The 20,034-nt window shown below is 41.0% G+C and overlaps 1 protein-coding gene across 1 annotated transcript in view; it reads right to left on the reverse strand.

Annotated features, from left to right (window-relative positions):
- The window catches only part of PREX2 (phosphatidylinositol-3,4,5-trisphosphate dependent Rac exchange factor 2), a 487,967-nt gene that overhangs the window by 339,424 nt on the left and 128,509 nt on the right, over nt 1–20,034 (reverse strand). The window contains exons 2-3 of the mRNA XM_077270643.1: nt 15,262–15,333; nt 5,898–6,020 (exon numbers count right to left, since the gene is read on the reverse strand). Coding sequence (XP_077126758.1) covers nt 5,898–6,020; nt 15,262–15,333 — 195 coding nt within the window. The remainder of the gene's footprint in view (nt 1–5,897; nt 6,021–15,261; nt 15,334–20,034) is intronic.

Consider the following 20,034-nt stretch of genomic DNA (forward strand, 5'->3'; position numbering starts at 1 on the left):
TATGGGGCCCCAGGCAGAGCACAGGGGCCCCAGGCAGCATATGGGGCCCCAGGCAGAGCACAGCGATATTTTGGACCACTGTGCGGTGTTTCAGACCCCCTGTGTGATGTCTGGGGCCGAAGAGGCTTTCGGCCGATAATCGTACACATGGCTGGTGACAGGACAATACAATATAAACGTTCAAAGGTAAACACTGATAACATTAAAATCTAATATATAATTGCCTAGAATACTACTTCCGGCAATTTGTGCCAACTTCCATGGCTTTGTCCGGAGATAATGTCCGGAGATAAGTGACGTCACCAGCGTCCTACACCCGCTCAGGGTGGACAAAGATATATGCCTTCGTGGTGCGCGGCACTTTTCTGATTGGTTGCCGCCTGCCGCGAGCGACCAATCAGAAATGTGCCGTACTGTCAAGAATTGTCAAGAGCTGGTGAGTGCAGCCATTTTTTGTTCTTTCTTACTATTATTTATTAATTGTATTATTCTTACATTTGAATAAATAAAGTATATATGGATTCTAGACTCCCGATTCTTTAGAATCGGGCTGCCATCTAGTATATATATAAATATATATATATGGGTCCATAAGCTAATCAGTGAATGCTGACAGATACATTTCACTTGAAATTAAAAGAGCATAATCAACTGAACTTTTTCACATTACTGCATATAGAAAAACATGCACCAACACGGAAAATGTAAAACATAGAAAGACAAGCTAATGCTATGCCAGTCTTGACAAAGTGCACGGTGCCAAATTCATTATAAGGTGCCACTTAATCAGATGACTCTACAATTTGATAAATTGTCCCCTGCTCCTCCCCAGCTCCACCCATTTCAGCTGAGCTTATCCAAAGTGGCGTGAAATAGATAAAAGTTGCAAAAAAATTGATATGCCTCTGGCAGTGAGTCCGTACCTTTTCTGGCACATGACAGCTGATCTGATCAGCTGTCATGTGCCCCTAAGAGCCACAGGTGTAAACACGATTCACCCACGGCTGTTAACATGTTAAATAGCGCTATCAATCTCTGACAGCGGCATTTAACACGATCGCACTGGAAATGCATCGCAAACTCCACCTTTCGATGCCCCTGTCACATGATCACGGGGCGCCGATGAATTGACATGACAACTGGGGGTCTGCAGAAGACCCCTGTGCTTGTCATTGAAGAACGCAGATGATCGTAGCTTCAAGTTTCCTAAGGAGACTATTGAAGCAAGCAAAAAGTAGAGAAAAAGTATTTTTTAAAAATATAAAAAAAAAAAAAATGAAAGTCCAATCACCCTCCTTTTGCCCCATTCAAAAAAAACAATATAAAATACAAAAATTATGATATGCCTAAAAATTGTGCAGTGTTTATACTTCTTTCTTTAAATAGGAAGTACTCGAGCACTCCATTTTGGTTTGATAAAAAAAAAATTATAGCACTGCAGTGTGTGCTTCATTTTTTTATTTAAGGTTAGGTAAACATTTTTGTGAGATTTCCTTAACTTTTCATTCATCTCTGTACACCTGCCATATGAAATTTGGCAGTAGATAGAAGGCAAATTCCACAATCTCACTGCCAATCCCAAAAAGCAATGTAAGTTCATATTCTAGAAAATAAGCTGACTATAGTCATGAAAAATGGAAATACAGCCAGAAAGAGTAATTACAGTGCACACTGCAAATAAAATTCCCTAAACTAATGGGAGCAAAAGCATCCTGGTGATTACTGTCGATATTCTAGTCAAATGCTAGTATCTCTAACTGCTCTTCCTTGATGTATTTTCATGTTTAATGACAACAATCAGATCATTTTTTAAAATAAGCCTTTTTTAATCGGATATTTTAAAAAATAGTATTACTTTATTTTATTTTATTGTACATCATTTTACATAATAATAATACAAAATGGAAGATGACACGTGAAGCTCTTAATAACTGATATTAAACAGGGGTCTAACTACATTGAAATCTAGTGTCCCCATTTAAGTCACTCTTCAGGCAATAGAAGGGAATTCAATATTATTGAGGATAGGAGATTCCAACTAAAGCCTAAAACTAATACTTACTCATTACCACTTGTTCAGAGATTAAAGTGATTCTACAAGAATGTGTTAAAATGTAATTCATCAACATATAGTTCAAACTGCAGCCTACCCTAGTCATGTGTCTTTAGTGTACAGGTGGCAATATGAAGAAATATGGCTCCTGAGACCTATGTCTAAACTGACACAAGACCAGTATCATAAGCACACATACTAGAACTTCCAAAGAAGTGTGTGACAGGAGAAAGAATACATCTTCTCCTTGGCTGACTGAGCAAAGAGGACTGAAGCTGGAAAAAATCCTTTGTGCTTAGTCACTGAGAAGATGTTTTTCTTTTGATGTTTCAGTCCTTCACATTTGCTCACAGAGCTACATTATGTATAATTACCATACAGCTTCTGTCAGTTGAGACACAGAACTTGGGAGCAATGTATCTTCAGACTAAGGTCCGCCCTTATAAGTGACTAGGATGGGATGCTGTTTGAGTTATATGACTTAGATCCTCTTTAAAGTGGATATTCACTTAAGCCACTTATGTAGCCTGATATCTAAAAAAAAACCCCATATACGACACAAATCTCTGAGTATACATGCCTAGAGCGATAGATCCTCTACACCAGGGATCCCAAACCTGTGGCTTGTAATCAACCATTGATGTGTATCTCACAGTTGTCTGCCGGTTTGGTGTAGTAGCACCATCTCTAGCAAACAGTTATGAAAAGCGGGTCTTTGAAGGGTGAGTTTTGTAGCCCTGCACAAAAGAGCAGATCTGGATGCACATACACTGGCCTTGGTATTGGAGAGATAAATAAATCAAGCGCTAAGCTAGAAATAGGAAGATACTGCTAGATAGAGGTAGTGCTTGAAGCTGGATGTGATAGTAGGGTGGCAATGCTTGATAGCTAACATAAATAAACCTCTAAAAAATACCATTGAATAATGTTTCATTAAAATAAGTGATAATTATCCCAAACAGACACAACATGTATACACTATATTAAATCAGATTGAAAAAAGATACTAACAGCACCCTAGTGAAGGACCTGTTCTGTATTCCTGCCTGTCAGCGGAGGTTGGCACCCTATTACCTGCAACAGTGGCACCCTGCTCCTCTGCGGCTGTCCCTGATATCCCTATTCCGCCCTACATAAGAAGGAAAAAGGCAGGAAATTAGATAGATGAACAAGTACTAAATACTAAAACCCCAGATTGGACTGCAACATCACAGTCATCCTTAAGGTACCGTCACACTAAACGATATCGTTAGCGATCCGTGACGTTGCAGCGTCCTCGCTAGCGATATCGTTTAGTTTGACACGCAGCAGCGATCAGGATCCTGCTGTGATATCGCTGGTCGCTGAATAAAGTCCAGAACTTTATTTGGTCGTCCGATCGCCGTGTATCGTTGTGTTTGACACCAAAAGCAACGATACCAGCGATATTTTACACTGGTAACCAGGGTAAACATCGGGTTACTAAGCGCAGGGCCGCGCTTAGTAACCCGATGTTTACCCTGGTTACCAGCGTAAAAGTAAAAAAAACAAACAGTACATGCTCACCTGCTCGTCCTCCAGCGTCTGCTTCCTGACACTTACTGAGCGCCGGCCCTAAAGTGAAAGTGAAAGCACAGCGGTGACGTCACCGCTCTGCTGTTAGGGCCGGAGCTCAGTCAGTGTCAGGAAGCAGACGCTGGGGGGACGCGCAGGTGAGCATGTACTGTTTGTTTTTTTTACTTTTACGCTGGTAACCAGGGTAAACATCGGGTTACTAAGCGCGGCCCTGCGCTTAGCAACCCGATGTTTACCCTGGTTACCCGGGGACCTCGGCATCGTTGGTCGCTGGAGAGCGGTCTGTGTGACAGCTCTCCAGCGACCAAACAGCGACGCTGCAGCGATCGGCTTCGTTGTCGCTATCGCTGCAGCGTCGCTTAATGTGACGGTACCTTTATGGAATTGGTGTCTTATTGTTGGTGACCACCAAACCACTAACAAAGGTGGGAAATCCACTTATGTAGATGCTATGTCAAAGCGCTCCCAAACCTTGGGAATATACCCACCCACAGTGACCCCAGAGGCCTCACAGAGCTGGGGAAGGGTCTAAATATCTCAATAAGGTCACATCTGGATGGTTAAACTATCTTACCCTAGTGATGCCTATTGGCTGGCTGAAATATCTTTATGATTTCCGCTCATCTAATCAAATATTCTATAGAAGTAGACACAATGCGCGTTCAATAATATCAGCCCATGTCCCAAACAAAGCTCATATTAAGATGATGCATAGGTTGAATAAACCACAGGGCTGCAAAGTGCATTGCTTACCACTGAGCTAGTGCTTCATACTAATTTAAAAAGAATGATTTTGATTTAACATTTATTTTCTTACAGAAATACTGAGGTGTTAAATCCTTGCTCCTCCACAAGTTTGTGTAGGTGTTGTGGTATACTATTTATCTTCTAAACCTCACCCTGGGGTGGAGATATGGTGAACAGCCTCCCCCCCACTCTTCAGCTGTTGTTCACTAAACCTAGTGCTTAACATGGCCGACTAACCCCTCTCAGCACTTAGTGTGCTGGGGAATTTTCCTAGGTTCATATGACTGAAGCTAATAACCTCAGTGACACATATCTCTCCTCCAGTACTTTGCCAGTGACTTTGTCACAGTCTTCAATGGCTCACTGCAGAGCTCATGTGCATGTATATCTACGTGACTTCAGTATAGCATGAGACAGCCGAGGTCATGGGCTGACTGCAATGGTGGAGCAAAGTAAAGAAAGACTGGCAGGGACTGTTGGAGTGATGGCGCTGAGGATGATCAGAATTTAAAAAATGAGTATGGTTATGTTTTGTTTTTGAAGAGAAAAGAAGTTAAATCCTTGAAAACTTGTTTAAAACATAAATATGGGAAATCAATGCATGGTAAATGGGTGGTCGGAAACTAACATTTATTTTATTCCTAAATGTCTATATATTTAATGTCAAAATCAAATCTCTTTTCTTACTTTAATAAAAAAATTCCTATTGTTCCCTCACTACACTATCTAACTGATTTATTCATTTTTTTTACTTTATTCCTGTTTGATTAAATTTTGTTTGAGAAGTGCATGCTGGGATACATAAATGAGCCATTATCAAGGGGCAGAGGCTGTGGTCATTGCCACAGCCTCTGTCCCCACTCTGAAACGAAGAGTCAGTGACGTCTGTTGCAGGGGCTGGGCTAGTCCCTGCTCTACTGAGCATGTGCCAGTTATCAATTCTGATGTATGCTAAGCAAGATCTTGTCACTGTGTGATATGCACAGTGACAGTGAGCTCATTGGCTCCCATGAGGGGTGACGAGTTGGCAAAAGAGAGCACTGTCAGTATGCATTGTAAGGAGATTACCCGGCGTGTAGGAAAAGCAGAGACCAGCCCCGTCCCTACAAGTGATGCCACCTGTGAGGGTGGTTCTGGTCTCTGCTCACCAAGTTGTCTCCTTACAAAGTACACTGACAGATGCGCTCTGTTGCCAGCTCGTCACTGTTCAGCAGACTCGGCAAGGGAACACACTGTCACTGTGCATATTACACAGTAACAAGATTCTACTGAGCATATGTCAGAACTGAAAACCGACTTATGCTCAGTAGAGCAGGGACCCCCTGATAACTGTTCATTTGAGTATCCCAGCATGCCCTGGGGGTTGTCAAACACAGCGTAATCTCTAAGGAAGAAGGTAAATAAAATAAATAAAACACTAAAGGAACAATAGGGACTATTTAATTAAAGTATATTGGAAAAGAGATTAGTTTATGACTTAAAAATGTTAGTTTTGGACCACTTTAATGAAAAAAGGGAATCATAAATATGAAATCCAACTTACAAATCGTAGAAAGGAGATTCCAACGTCTCGATGAGCATTAAGTTCTGGATGCAAACACTCCTCAATGAGCAATAAAAAGTCTCTGTGTACCATGAGAACATCCTCAATGTTGGAGAATAACATCTAGAAAGATCAATGTTATACAGTGATATAGTCATTGTATTGTAAGAACGTGTTAACAGATTACCACACAGTTGTTGAAAACAACAAGATCTACTGTATAATGCTACTTTCTGGTGTAGTTTTATTTCATGCCTAAATTTCAAAATAGAAACATAATTAATTCACTTCACAAGGAATAAGCCTCTGATTATCCCCAAAGTTTCTGGCTGAAGAAGAAAGGATTGGACAGGGTAATTTGTACCATACCTGATCATCTGTACTCCGGAGAGTCTCTAGAGAAGACTGACAGACAATTTTCACACTTTGCCTATTAAAATGAGCATGTGCCCTTCCACTACTGCATTTTTAAGACAAAGTAGGGATCATATACGACTAAATAACTTCATGACTTGAAAGTATTTGGGAAATGTTACACTTCATACAATTGTGAAAAAAAAATTATTGTTTATAATATCAATAGTTTCACCAGGATTTGAATAAATCTGTGTTTTTCCAGCAGAAACAGCACAACAGCATTGGCTGTCTCTTTCTTGTATTGTAGTTCAGCTCAGTTGGTCTCATTGCACACAACACATTTATAGGCTATGTACACATTCACATATAATTTATGTTATTCTTCATTGGCCTACTAAATGCAGAGCTAAGCAACAGATAGTCTTCATTAAATCAATAAAACATTCCTGCTATTGCAAAGTATGAGTCCTTTAACCAGCTGAGGGCTTTTGCAAAACTTATCGAAACCCTCAGACCTCCTACTCTTGGTTCTCTAGTCATTCTTCACCCCCATCTCTCTTCTTTCAGTGTTAGAGATAGCCAGTGGAAGGAAAAGGGTGTTGTACTCAAATCTACAGTGGAGAGGTGAGAAAGCATCTAAAGTCTTATGGAGAACAGAGAAACAGTCTTTAGATGACATTAATAGCACTTGTGGAGCAAATAAATGCTGTTTTGGAGCTGTGCTGATACATCAAAACAAATGAAGATAGCAGAACCCTGGATATACACACACATAATATCCATCCTATATTACTGGGAGAGACACTCCCACAAGAGAAAAATCTGAAAATTTGACCAGGCTGCAAACTGCATATCAAGGGGTCTAGATTGCACCCTGAGATTTAGTGTAGCTAAAGTTACAAGTAACTGATCCTTTCCGTGCTGCTCCGTGACAAAGTTGGAAAAACTGCATAAAATTGTTAAAATAAATTCTACTTTACAAATCCCCTGTAGATTTACGCAAATGACTTTCCAGTCATAAGTCAAGTGATACCTTTAAACTTTCTCATTTTCCCTATAGAGTATACATTATGGAAGAAATAAGTGTAGAGGCATAAATATCATGTAATAATCCAGCTTTCAGTGAGCTCTGGTTCCAGTACAAGATTGCTTTACTCTTCTATACTTTCCATATATTTGCTTTCTAATAGACTGGATGATGTGTCATAATATAAATGTATTTTATATTCCCTGTGGTTTCTGTAGTTCCCCTTTCACAGTGTACACCGACTGTAAAGCACAGTATTGTATATTCTTTGTATCAGAATGTGCCTGAAAAATCACCTCAATATCCACATTGCTCTCCCCAGGGTCCTGATAATGCCGGGAGAATATATTTGTCGGTGCTGGATATATAGCACTGTAGAGGCTGTATCACAATCAGATAAAAAGATTAATGCTTGGGGAGCGAAAATGTATTCTGCACTAAGTTGAAGAATGCTTGCACAATGCCTTGTATGCGGAGGACAGGGAGCACTGCAATGAATACCAAGCAAAGGAAATAAAGAAAACATTTCGGACTGCTATTTGGATTAAAAAGAAAAAACTGTAACTCGGAATCTTGCTACCCAGCATTAAAGGGACCTGAAAGGACTTGAAAAAGGCATTCTGGATTATTGGTTGGTTAGAAGAAGGCGTTTCAATTTCCCTGCAACAATCGAAAAATATCTAAACAGTCCACATAAAAATGACTAAAGAAATATAAACATAAACACTAAAGAAATATAAAGATAAACACTAGAAACCATTGGTACCACGGTATAATTCTTCATTCTAAGCACAGAAAGTAAAATTATTATTAGTAACATAAATCAAAGGCAAAAGCTATCAGGTTACCGTGAGAGCAGGTTCTCTAAAAGTGGCTGGTTTAGATATCTAAGCAATAAAGTGTTAAATATATATGAAATGTTTGCAGAAGATGTCTCACAAACAATGCATTTCAATATATTCTGCTTTTCTACACTGTAACCATTTCTTTTTTTAGGCACTGTAACTAGCAGAATCTTTTAAAGGGGATCAGGCTTAGGTTATATTTTTCTCCAATGAATTTGGAAAGAGTAATATTCGGGAATTATACCCTATTTTTTTAAAGGCGTATTCTCAGAACGATTCACTAAACCACAGGATAGGGGAGAATTTACTGATCGCTTTATCCAGCAGTCCCATGGAGAATGAATGGAGCAGAAGATGAGCATGTGTGCCATTCAAGACTGGCCTCTGCAGAGCTAAATTGCCAGGATCCCCACTTTCGAGATTGCTGGGTGTCGATCCTATGGAATTAAAGTTATCCTAATAACCCATAAAATGTAATTTGTGAAAATACCACTCTAAATAAATCTAGTGTATTTGGTAATGTCTGACCAAATTTTTTTTTACATCTACTATTGACAGCCATGCATTTCCACCACTAAATTATGCACGTTTTATTTCATATTTTAGATATGTATTCATTTACAGTTTGACCATGGCAATATGCAATAGGTTACTCTATGGTGTTGTTTATCAGTTTATAAGTGTTTTTAATCTTTGTCCTTGTATTTGATTTTTTTTATCTAATAAAATTGATGTATTTTATGTACTAGGGTGTGTATATACTGTGCTAGAGGGGCTCACTTGGCTGTACACGGGAACACTGCGGTTATTTGTATTAACAATATGGAGGGCACCATGGAACACACTGAAGTCCAGTAACAGGGTCAATCCCACAGCGTACAAGGAACAATAATGAATATACAAAGAAAAAGAATACGCTGACTGGGAGACCACCAAAATGTATAAACAATTAAATCTTTATTACAAAGTGCACACAGACCTACAAGAAAAGTTATAAAAACACTTAAAAAACACATCAGTAGAGCAATCCTCTATATGATGTACGCTCACACACCCCCTCCCCTGTTTATAGTTTAAATAGATACAGTTATATGAAAAAGTTGGGGCACCCTTATTAATCTTAAGCTTAATGTTTTATAAAAATTGTTTTTTTTTGCAACAGCTATTTCAGTTTCATATGTCTAATAACTGTTGGACACAGTAATGTTTCTGCCTTGAAATGAGGTTTATTGTACTAACAGAAAATCTGCAATCTGCATTCAAACAAAATTTGACAGGTGCATAAGTATGGGCACCCTTATCATTTTCTTGTTTTAAATACTCCTACCTACTTTTTACTGACTTACTAAGGCACTTTTTTTGGTTTTGTAACCTCATTGAGCTTTGAACTTCATAGCTAGGTATATGCAATCATGAGAAAAGCTACTTAAAGTGGCCACTTGCAAGTTGTTCTCCTGTTTGAATCTCCTCTGAAGAGTGGCATCATGGGCTCCTCAAAACAACTGTCAAATGATCTGAAAACAAAGATTATTCAACATAGTTGTTCAGGGGAAGGATACAAAAAGCTGTCTCAGAGATTTAACCTGTCAATTTCCACTGTGAGGAACATAGTAAGGAAATGGAAGAACACAGGTACAGTTCTTGTTAAGGCCAGAAGTGGCAGGCCAAGAAAAACATCAGAAAGGCAGAGAAGAAGAATGGTGAGATCAGTCAAGGACAATGCTCAGACCACCTCCAGAGAGCTGCAGCATCAACTTGCTGCAGATGGTGTCACGGTGCATCGGTCAACTATACAACGCACTTTGCACAAGGAGAAGCTGTATGGGAGAGTGATGCGAAAGAAGCCGTTTCTGCAAGCACGCCACTAACAGAGTCAGCTGAGGTATGCAAAGGCACATTTGGAGAAGCCAATTTCTTTTTGGAAGAAGGTCCTGTGGACTGATGAAACCAAGATTGAGTTGTTTGGTCATACAAAAAGGTGTTATGCATGGTGGCAAAAAAACACAGCATTCCAAGAAAAACACTTGCTACCCACAGTAAAATTTGGTGGAGGTTCTATCATGCTTTGGGGCTGTGTGGCCAATGCCGGCACCGGGAATCTTGTTAAAGTTGAGGGACGCATGGATTCCTCTCAGTATCAGCAGATTCTTGACAATAATGTTCATGAATCAGTGACAAAGTTGAAGTTACGCAGGGGATGGATCTTTCAGCCAGACAATGATCCAAAACACCACTCCAAATCTACTCAGGCATTCATGCAGATGAACAATTACACTGTTCTGGAATGGCCATCCCAGTCCCCAGACCTGAATATCATTGAACATCTGTGGGATCATTTGAAGAGGGCTGTCCATGCTCGGCGACCATCAAACTTAACTGAACTGGAATTGTTTTGTAAAGAGGAATGGTCAAAAATACCTTCATCCAGGATCCAGGAACTCATTAAAAGCTACAGGAAGCGACTAGAGGCTGTTATTTTTGCAAAAGGAGGATCTACTAAATATTATTGTCACTTTTCTGGTGAGGTGCCCATACTTATGCACCTGTCAAATTTTGTTTGAATGCAGATTGCACATTTTCTGTTAGTACAATAAACCTCATTTCAAGGCAGAAACATTACTGTGTCCAACAGTAAATAGATATATGAAACTGAAATTGCTGTTGCAAAAAAACACAATTTTTACAAAACATTAAGCTTAAGATTAATAGGGGTGCCCAAACTTTTTCATATAACTGTATATTATGGTTTTTCAGGGAACACTGTGGCTTTAAGAACTTCCTTTGGTTTATTATGGACTGCATAAACCATGGTGTAGTAAAACAAATACAGCCCTCTGGGCAAGACAGGAAATCAAAACAAATCAGTAGCAGAAAGCACAGTCCTTCTGAGAGCAGGGTTCCTCCCACTCACCGCTAGCAGAACACACACGGTTCAGGTTTTAGAATAAGCTCTGGAGTGTTCCTCTTCAGACACTAAACACTGCTGCCTTTGGAGGCTAGCTATTTAAGCCCCAGACCACACCCTGGGGTGGAGATAAGGTGGACATCATCCCACAAGCTCTATGGATGTCCACATAAAAGCTAGCCCATTATGCAACTCACTTAACCCCTCACGACACTTAGTGTGCTGGAGGAAAAACTGTAGGTTTTATATAACTGATGCCATTATGCATAGTGAAACATACAGTATCTCCCCTCCAGCACTTTACCAGTGACTTTGTCACAATAACTATTCTTTGAAGTGTCCCTTTAGTTGTTCTTGTCCTATATATGCTTTGATACATCTTTGCCGCACCGCTATTAGATATTGGTGGGTGATGCCCCTCAGGACTCTTTTTTTCATTATTATCATTATATTGTGACATCACTTTTCACATTATAAGATGACTATGTTTAGTATACATATACTGTGACATCACTATTCACAATAAAGAGTTCCCATATTAAATCTTCCAGAGTGCACTGCTCCCCTGTCTCCTGCTTCCTGTGTGTCAGTGCTCTCTTATCACCTAAAAGTTGACAGCTTGGACCAACGACATGTTGACTGAATGATGAGCTCTTTAATGCTACAACCATAGGGAGCTTTGCCTCTACAGTATTGGAAGAGTGCAAAAGCTGGTTGATTCGTGCTCTCCAATAATCTGGCCAGCTTTAGATTATCGCTTACAAGCTTTATTAAAAGAGCTCATAAGCACTAAGCATGCTTGGCCACCGCTGCTTGACTGTAGCAGTGGACTGTAAGTTAGATAATAAACAGCAAACAATAAAGTTAAAAATCCTTTTGTCCTTGAGAGAAGAGAGGACTTTTAATGTTAAGTGAATTGAAAGAAAATGTGAGTCTTCTTACAAACACTTTGAAATTTTAAATATTTTTCATGTTAAGGTACCGTCACATTAAGCGACGCTGCAGCGATATAGACAACGATGCCGATCGCTGCAGCGTCGCTGTGTGGTCGCTGGAGAGCTGTCACACAGACAGCTCTCCAGCGACCAACGATGCCGAAGTCCCCGGGTAACCAGGGTAAACATCGGGTTACTAAGCGCAGGGCCGCGCTTAGTAACCCGATGTTTACCCTGGTTACCATTGTAAATGTAAAAAAAAAACAACACACACTCACATTCCGGTGCCTGTCACGTCCCCCGGCATCCGCTTCCCTGCACTCCTCCTGCATCCTGTGTAAGCACCGCCGGAAAGCAGAGCGGTGACGTCACCGCTGTGCTCTGCTTTACGGCCGGCGCTGACATAGGATGCAGGAGGAGCGCAGGGAAGCGGACGCCGGGGGACGTGACAGGCACCAGAATGTGAGTGTGTGTTGTTTTTTTTTTACATTTACAATGGTAACCAGGGTAAACATCGGGTTACTAAGCGCGGCCCTGCGCTTAGTAACCCGATATTTACCCTGGTTACCATTGTAAAACATTGCTGGCATCGTTGCTTTTGCTGTCAAACACAACGATACACGCCGATCTGACGACCAAATAAAGTTCTGGCCTTCTAGCTCCGACCAACGATATCACAGCAGGATCCTGATCGCTGCTGCGGGTCAAACACAACGATATCGCTATCCAGGACGCTGCAAAGTCACAGATCGCTATAGTTATCATTCTAAAGTCGCTCAGTGTGAAGGTACCTTTAATACTATTCCTTTAACCCTGTACTATATTATCACTTTGTATCATATATTTACAGTACGGACCAAAAGTTTGGACACACCTTCTCATTTAAAGATTTTTCTGTATTTTCATGACTTTGAAAATTGTACATTCACACTGAAGGCATCAAAACTATAAATTAACACATGTGGAATTATATACTTTAAAAAAAAGTGTGAAACAACTGTGTATGTCTCTTGATGAGCTTCAAGAGGTAGTCACTGGGAATGGTTTTCACTTCACAGGTGTGCCCTGTCTGGTTTAATAAGTGGGATTTCTTGCCTTATAAATGGGGTTGGGACCATCAGTTGTGTTGTGTAGAAGTCTGGTGGATACACAGCTGATTGTCCTACTAAATAGACTGTTAGAAGTTGTATTACGGCAAGAAAAAAGCAGCTAAGTAAAGAAAAATGAGTGGCCATCATTACTTTAAGAAATGAAGGTCAGTCAGTCTGAAAAATTGGGCAAACTTTGAAAGTGTCCCCAAGTGTAGTGGCAAAAACCACTAAAAAAAAAAAGGGCTACAAAGAACCTGGCTCACATGAGGACTGCCCCCGGAAAGGAAGACCAAGAGTCTCCTCTGCTTCTGAGGATAAGTTTATCCAAGTCACCAGGCTCAGAAATTGCAGGTTAACAGCAGCTCAGATTAGAGACCAGGTCAATGCCACACAGAGTTCTAGCAGCAGACACATCTCTAAAACAACTAAAATAGCTGTTAGGAAACCACTGCTAAGGACAGGCAACAAGCAGAAGAGACTTGTTTGGTCTAAAGAACACAAGGAATGGACAACAGACCAGTGGAAATCTGTGCTTTGGTCTGATGAGTCCAAATTTAAGATCTTTGGTTCCAACCACCGTGTCTTTGTGCGACGCAGAAAAGGTGAACGGATGGACTCTACATGCCTGGTTCCCACCGTGAAGCATGGAGGAGGAGGTGTGATGGTGTTGGGGTGCTTTGCTGGTGACACTGTTGGGGATTTATTCAAAATTGAAGGCATACTGAACCAGCATGGTTACCACAGCATCTTGCAGCGGCATGCTATTCCTTCCGGTTTGCGTTTAGTTGGACCATCATTTATTTTTCAACAGGACAATGACTCCAAACACACCTCCAGTCTGTGTAAGGGCTATTTGACCAAGAAGGAGAGTGATGGGGTGCTACGCCAAATGACCTGGCCTCCACAGTCACCAGACCTGAACCCAATCGAGATGGTTTTGGGTGAGCTGGACCGCAGAGTGAAGGCAAAAGGGCCAACAAGTGCTAAGCATCTCTGGGAACTCATTCAAGATTGTTGGAAGACCATTCCCGGTGACTACCTCTTGAAGCTCATCAAGAGAATGCCAAGAGTGTGCAAAGTAGTCATCAAAGCAAAAGGTGGCTTATTTGAAGAACCTAGAATATAAGACATAATTTCAGTTGTTTCACACTTTTTTGTTAAGTATATAATTCCACGTGTTAATTCATAGTTTTGATGCCTTCAGTGTGAATGTACAATTTTCATAGTCATGAAAATACAGAAAAATCTTTAAATGAGAAGGTGTGTCCGAACTTTTGGTCTGTACTGTATATATATATATATATATATATATATATATATATATATATATATATATATACACATATATATTATATATCTTGTAAAGGAACAGGTGGTAAAGTCCTGGACGGGAGATATCTGTCACTAAGGTGGCCAGCCTCGGTGGTGTAGATCCTGGAGATGAAGGCTCCAGCTATGATAGATTGGTGAGGGTTTTTTGTTTATTGGTATCAGATTTTTGGTCTTGGATTTAGGGACGGGTGAAAATGGCGGCTCCCATATCTCCCATGCATCTTTTGCAGCTCCTATTAAAGGCTGCTAAATTGGCTCAGGTGGATGTAGTTTTGGAGAGGCAGTCTGTTTGCAGATCCAAGTGATTGAGGAACAAGATCTGTGTCGCTGCAAGGATGAGAGACCATTTGCTTAACCTGCCTACCTAGGGAGGGACTGTGCTGTTTTCCCTTTGTTACTTTCATTTGAATCCTGTGAAGGTTTATGATGATTAATAAACCTCACCCAGTGCCTGTGTCTACCTGAAGTTCTGCAAGAAAGTGAGTGGTCCTCACAATACTGTATGTCACCGTTATCGTGGGATGTAAAAAACAGCATTCAAAATTTATAAGGAATTGATTCATTATAAGAAAGAAAAAGACATACATTCTTCAATAATGTGTCTTTTTATTTCTGCTGAAAAGTAAGGCCACACGCTGAGCGTGACTTTTTGTCTCGTGCGTTTCTCTGGTTTGATTTTACTTTAAGCATGAGCAAGTTAGTGGTATTTTAAATGCTGAGATATTTCACCAATGTAGGGCTGAGAGGTCTTCAGACAAACCAAACATGTCACGACTCTTGTTATGTTGTTCCAAATAAACCTATTAGTGGAGTCAAAACACATCAACATGAGCTGAAAATAGAAAACAACCATCAAGAATTTCAGGACTAACCTTTACAGTTTCCTCTGTGACATTTTTATCAGATTTTGAAGCTGCATATTGCAACATTCGGTGGAAAAACGCCTAGGAAAAAGAGAGAAATGTCTTGTTAGAGTTTTTGCTATTGCTACCTGAAGGGAAAGAATAACAGTTTCTTAGCATTCAACTTTTCCCCAATGTTCTAATGATAATCCAAAAGACTAAAATAAAATATTTGAATATCTAGCCAAACTGAGAACAAGATCTTATTTAGTACAGACAAAATGAGTAACTGCTTCCTATAATAATTTGCTAAGTGAAGATGGACTGTAGTGACAGGAACATCAATCAGTTTATCCAAACACTAAGCAGCAGGGCCTGCCTCATGTTAGATGTGATACCTCCTATTAGTGGCCCTCCTCACTGCACATTATACAAGTATCCAAATTTTAGCCAAAATATTATTCTGCTCAGTTCCTTAGAGCAGCACTATGGCATTGTTTTTTACTTCAGAACTGGAGTGGTGCTACCAAACTAAGCTCCCATCCCCAAGTAGTATACTTACCAGTCACCATCTTCTCCGTCTATCACCAGTAGAGATGGGAAGACGTGCATTATCCGAGTATCTTTGGCATGCTCTTATATTATGTTCGAGTCCCCGCGACTGCATGATTTGCGGCTATTAGACAAACACATGTAGGGCTGGCCTGTTTATTAGGGAATCCCCACATGTGTTGAGGCTGTCAATTCATGAGCCACAGGGGCTCCAACATAATATACGAGGATGCCCAAGATACTCGGATAACACCCGAATATGCTCGGATAAGACGTTATCTGAGCACTTTCACCCATCACTAATCGTCACCACTCCGGTTGTCTACTGCAGTTTTTGATCTGCCAGATTACTCCCGTGTTTGCTGGGTGAGCCGGAGGTGACTACTCAACGTACGTCTATGAGGGCCAGAATAAAGCTCTCATAGAATTACATTGAGTGCTTGTGACATTACCTTTGACTTCCGGTCAGATTGAAATTTTGGTCACAGGATATTGCACAACATGCACTCACTAAGTAAACAGCTCCATGCTAAAAGTAACTCAGTTAAAAGACTCAGCATGCAAATACTCCAATAGAGCTTTATTATGTCTTAGAGTCACAACCTCCTTATGTGTCTGCAGACTTGTGAATCTTAACATTGCGCACACTGGGCGCTGTGGGGATTCTTTGCTGCCGGAAGCAGTGGGTGCGTGACCTCATCTATGTGATTTGTATACATGCAGTCACATGCTGACTAGACATGCTCAGACTCACTCAATACAAGTGAATTGAGTGAAGCGGGACATGTCTATTAATGTGACTAGTAATGTCGCTGAAAGTATGCAAATCGCATACTAACCGTCACATGACCACCCGATCCCAGCTCCGGAGAATCCTCAGAGCACATGATGTGAGGATTCACGAGTCTGCAGTCACATAGAGAGACAGCATACTTACAGACTAAGGCTTGATAATCCCTTTAATGATGCTGATATATAATTAATAGTAATAGTGAGTCCAGTGAGTGATTCTCATGCACCAGTGATAAATCCGTGCAAACTCGGTGTGATACCCCCCACAAGGTCCAAAGAAGTAAAGATTCCAAAGATTCCGAGGCCCCAGAGAATGTAAATAGAGATAAAACATAGCTTTCATTCCATCCTTAAAATCATACGGTCAAAATACAAGCCAGAAATACAATGATAAGAATTCAGCTGAAAGAGGAATAGAGGAGATGCCGGATCAAGACTAGAGATGCCCATCGGACCAGACCTCACTGTATTTGAGTATAAGTAAAGATCTTTTATGTACCTTGTAGGAGTGATTGGGGACTTACATACAGCATTCTAGTATGGTGTAAAAGAGGGCTTAAATTTGCTCGCCGTACTTGGTATGGGGAAAACCTGGTGACTAGTGTTGAGCGATACCGTCCGATACTTGAAAGTATCGGTATCGGAAAGTATCGGCCGATACCGGCAAAGTATCGGATCCAATCCGATACCGATACCCGATACCAATACAAGTCAATGGGACTCAAGTATCGGACGGTATCCCTGATGGTTCCCAGGGTCTGAAGGAGAGGAAACTCTCCTTCAGACCCTGGGATCCATATAAATGTGTAAAATAAAGAATTAAAATAAAAAATATTGCTATACTCACCTGTCCGACGCAGCCTGGACCTCAGCGAGGGAACCGGCAGCGTTGTTTGTTTAAAATTCGCGCTTTTACTTGGTTACGTGAAGTCCCGGCTTGTGATTGGTCAGGGCGGCCATGTTGCCGGGACGCGGACCAATCACAGCAAGCCGTGACGAAATTACGTCACGGCTTGCTGTGATTGGTCCGCGTCCCGGCAACATGGCCGCCATTAACCAATCACAAGCCGTGACGTCACGGGAGGCTGGACATGCGCGTATTTTAAAAAGCGCGCGTGTCCAGCCTCCCGTGACGTCACGGCTTGTGATTGGTTAATGGCGGCCATGTTGCCGGGACGCGGACCAATCACAGCAAGCCGTGACGTAATTTCGTCACGGCTTGCTGTGATTGGTCCGCGTCCCGGCAACATGGCCGCCCTGACCAATCACAAGCCGGGACTTCACGTAACCAAGTAAAAGCGCGAAATTTAAACAAACAACGCTGCCGGTTCCCTCGCTGAGGTCCAGGCTGCGTCGGACAGGTGAGTATAGCAATATTTTTTATTTTAATTCTCTCTTTTACACATTATTACATTAATGTTGTTGCGATACCCGATACCCGATACCACAAAAGTATCGGATCTCGGTATCGGAAATTCCGATACAGCAAATATCGGCCGATACCCGATACTTGCAGTATCGGAATGCTCAACACTACTGGTGACAGATTCCCTTTAAAATCTTGTACTTAAGGAAAGAGACCTCAAATACTAAGAGTAGAGGGTGAACAGTTAGCGCACTGTGCTGATGTCAATAAAGCTGATGCATTGTGAGTAGTGATGAGCGAATATACTCGTTACTCGAGATTTCTCGAACACGCTCGGGTGTCCTCCGAGTATTTTTTAGTGCTCGGAGATTTAGTTTTCATCACTGCAGCTGAATGATTTACATCTGTTAGCCAGCATAAGTACATGTGGGGATTCCCTAGCAACCAGGCAACCCCCACATGTACTTATGCTGGCTAACAGATGTAAATCATTCAGCTGCGGCAAGAAAATCTTAATCTCCGAGCACTAAAAAATACTCAGACACACGAGTGTACTTGAGAAATCTCGAGTAACGAGTATATTCGCTCATCACTAATTGTGAGCTGCTAAAAGCTTTCCAGGTTGGAAATTGGACAATATACTGTGCAATACATACTGTTGGCATAAGGTGTAACAAAGAGTTCTGGTGACTATCATAGATATTTCTAAAATTGTAATACTTAACCTTGAAGAATCCTAGAATAGGTAAAGGTAAAGCAGAATGACTAGTTATACTAACAAAATGGATGTACCGGTAAATATTTTGAGAATTAAAACAAGCCTATTTATACTTGAATTATTATGTTTCAATGATTTGGTGTGCTGTTTATATTAAATTTGAAAAATATATTAAATAATGTCAGTTGGCATCTTAGGCTTATTAGATGTGTTTTTTAATAACTTCTACAGCATATTAAAACGTACTAAAGCTAAATCCATAAATAACATTATTTTGTGGCCTTTCCTTTTTTTAGTTATTGGTTCTGTAATATGCAGTAGGTCAGTGGTTGAGCTGTATTGAGTGATTTGTGGGTCTTATGGAATTGATTCACAATCAATCATGAGCTACATTTTACTCGGCAAGTGTACAATGTTCTTGTCAATAGGCAGCTAGAAAAAAAGGAGGGAATAAACTATAGAAGTGTTTTATTTGCTTATGTCTTATTCATTCTTTTAGTCATATGGATAAGACAATTGTATTTTGGAAAATGGCAAGATAATTTGAATGAGGACGACACATGAAAAAAATGAGGTAAGCTTGCCTCTCAGGACCAGAGATGTTGAACATCCTAGCTTTTGGCAATTTGGCCCCTGGTTTAAACCTAATAGTACAGTCATAGGGGCGATGTGGTGGTAATTCTGAGCAACCCTTCTCTGAGAACACATCCGTGAAATCCAGCAGTGACTCAGGAATGCTTGGAGTCACAGCGGACACACATGTGGCCAGGCAATTCTCCTGGCAAGATCCGCTCCACTGAATTATGTCATGAGTTTTCCAGTCAATAACCGGGTTGTGCATTGATAACCATGGAAAACCCAGAACCATTTGTGCAGGAAGATTACTGAGCACCCTACATGTAACCTGCTCAGAATGTAGGACCCCAATGTGGAGTTTCACCTCAGCCACAAACTCAGTAATCTCCCCCTGTGGGAGAGGGGTAGCATTGATGGTGACCACACGGATAGGATAAGGCAATTTTTCGACCGTGAACCCGGCCGTGCGCGCAAACTCCTCGTCAATGAGATTAGTGGCCGAACCACTATCCACAAAAACAGTGATTGGCAGCTCTCTGCCAGTGACCATAACTCTGGCAGGGAGCATACATTGAGAGACCACCATGGAGGATATGCATAAGCTCGGATTGGCCTCCTCCGCACCCTCTGAGCTTAGAAGTTTTCCGCCATTGCGCTTTTCTTAGAAAACAGAGGATAAGCATTTACATAATGCCCCTTTTTACCACAGCAAAAACAGGCTCTCTGCTTCCTGAGCGAGGGGGCTTAATGATGTGACACCCTTGCGATTTGCATAGGCTCCTTGGGCTCACCTGCAGCA

This window comes from Ranitomeya variabilis, chromosome 6 (assembly GCF_051348905.1).
Source record: "Ranitomeya variabilis isolate aRanVar5 chromosome 6, aRanVar5.hap1, whole genome shotgun sequence".
NCBI lineage: Eukaryota > Metazoa > Chordata > Amphibia > Anura > Dendrobatidae > Ranitomeya > Ranitomeya variabilis.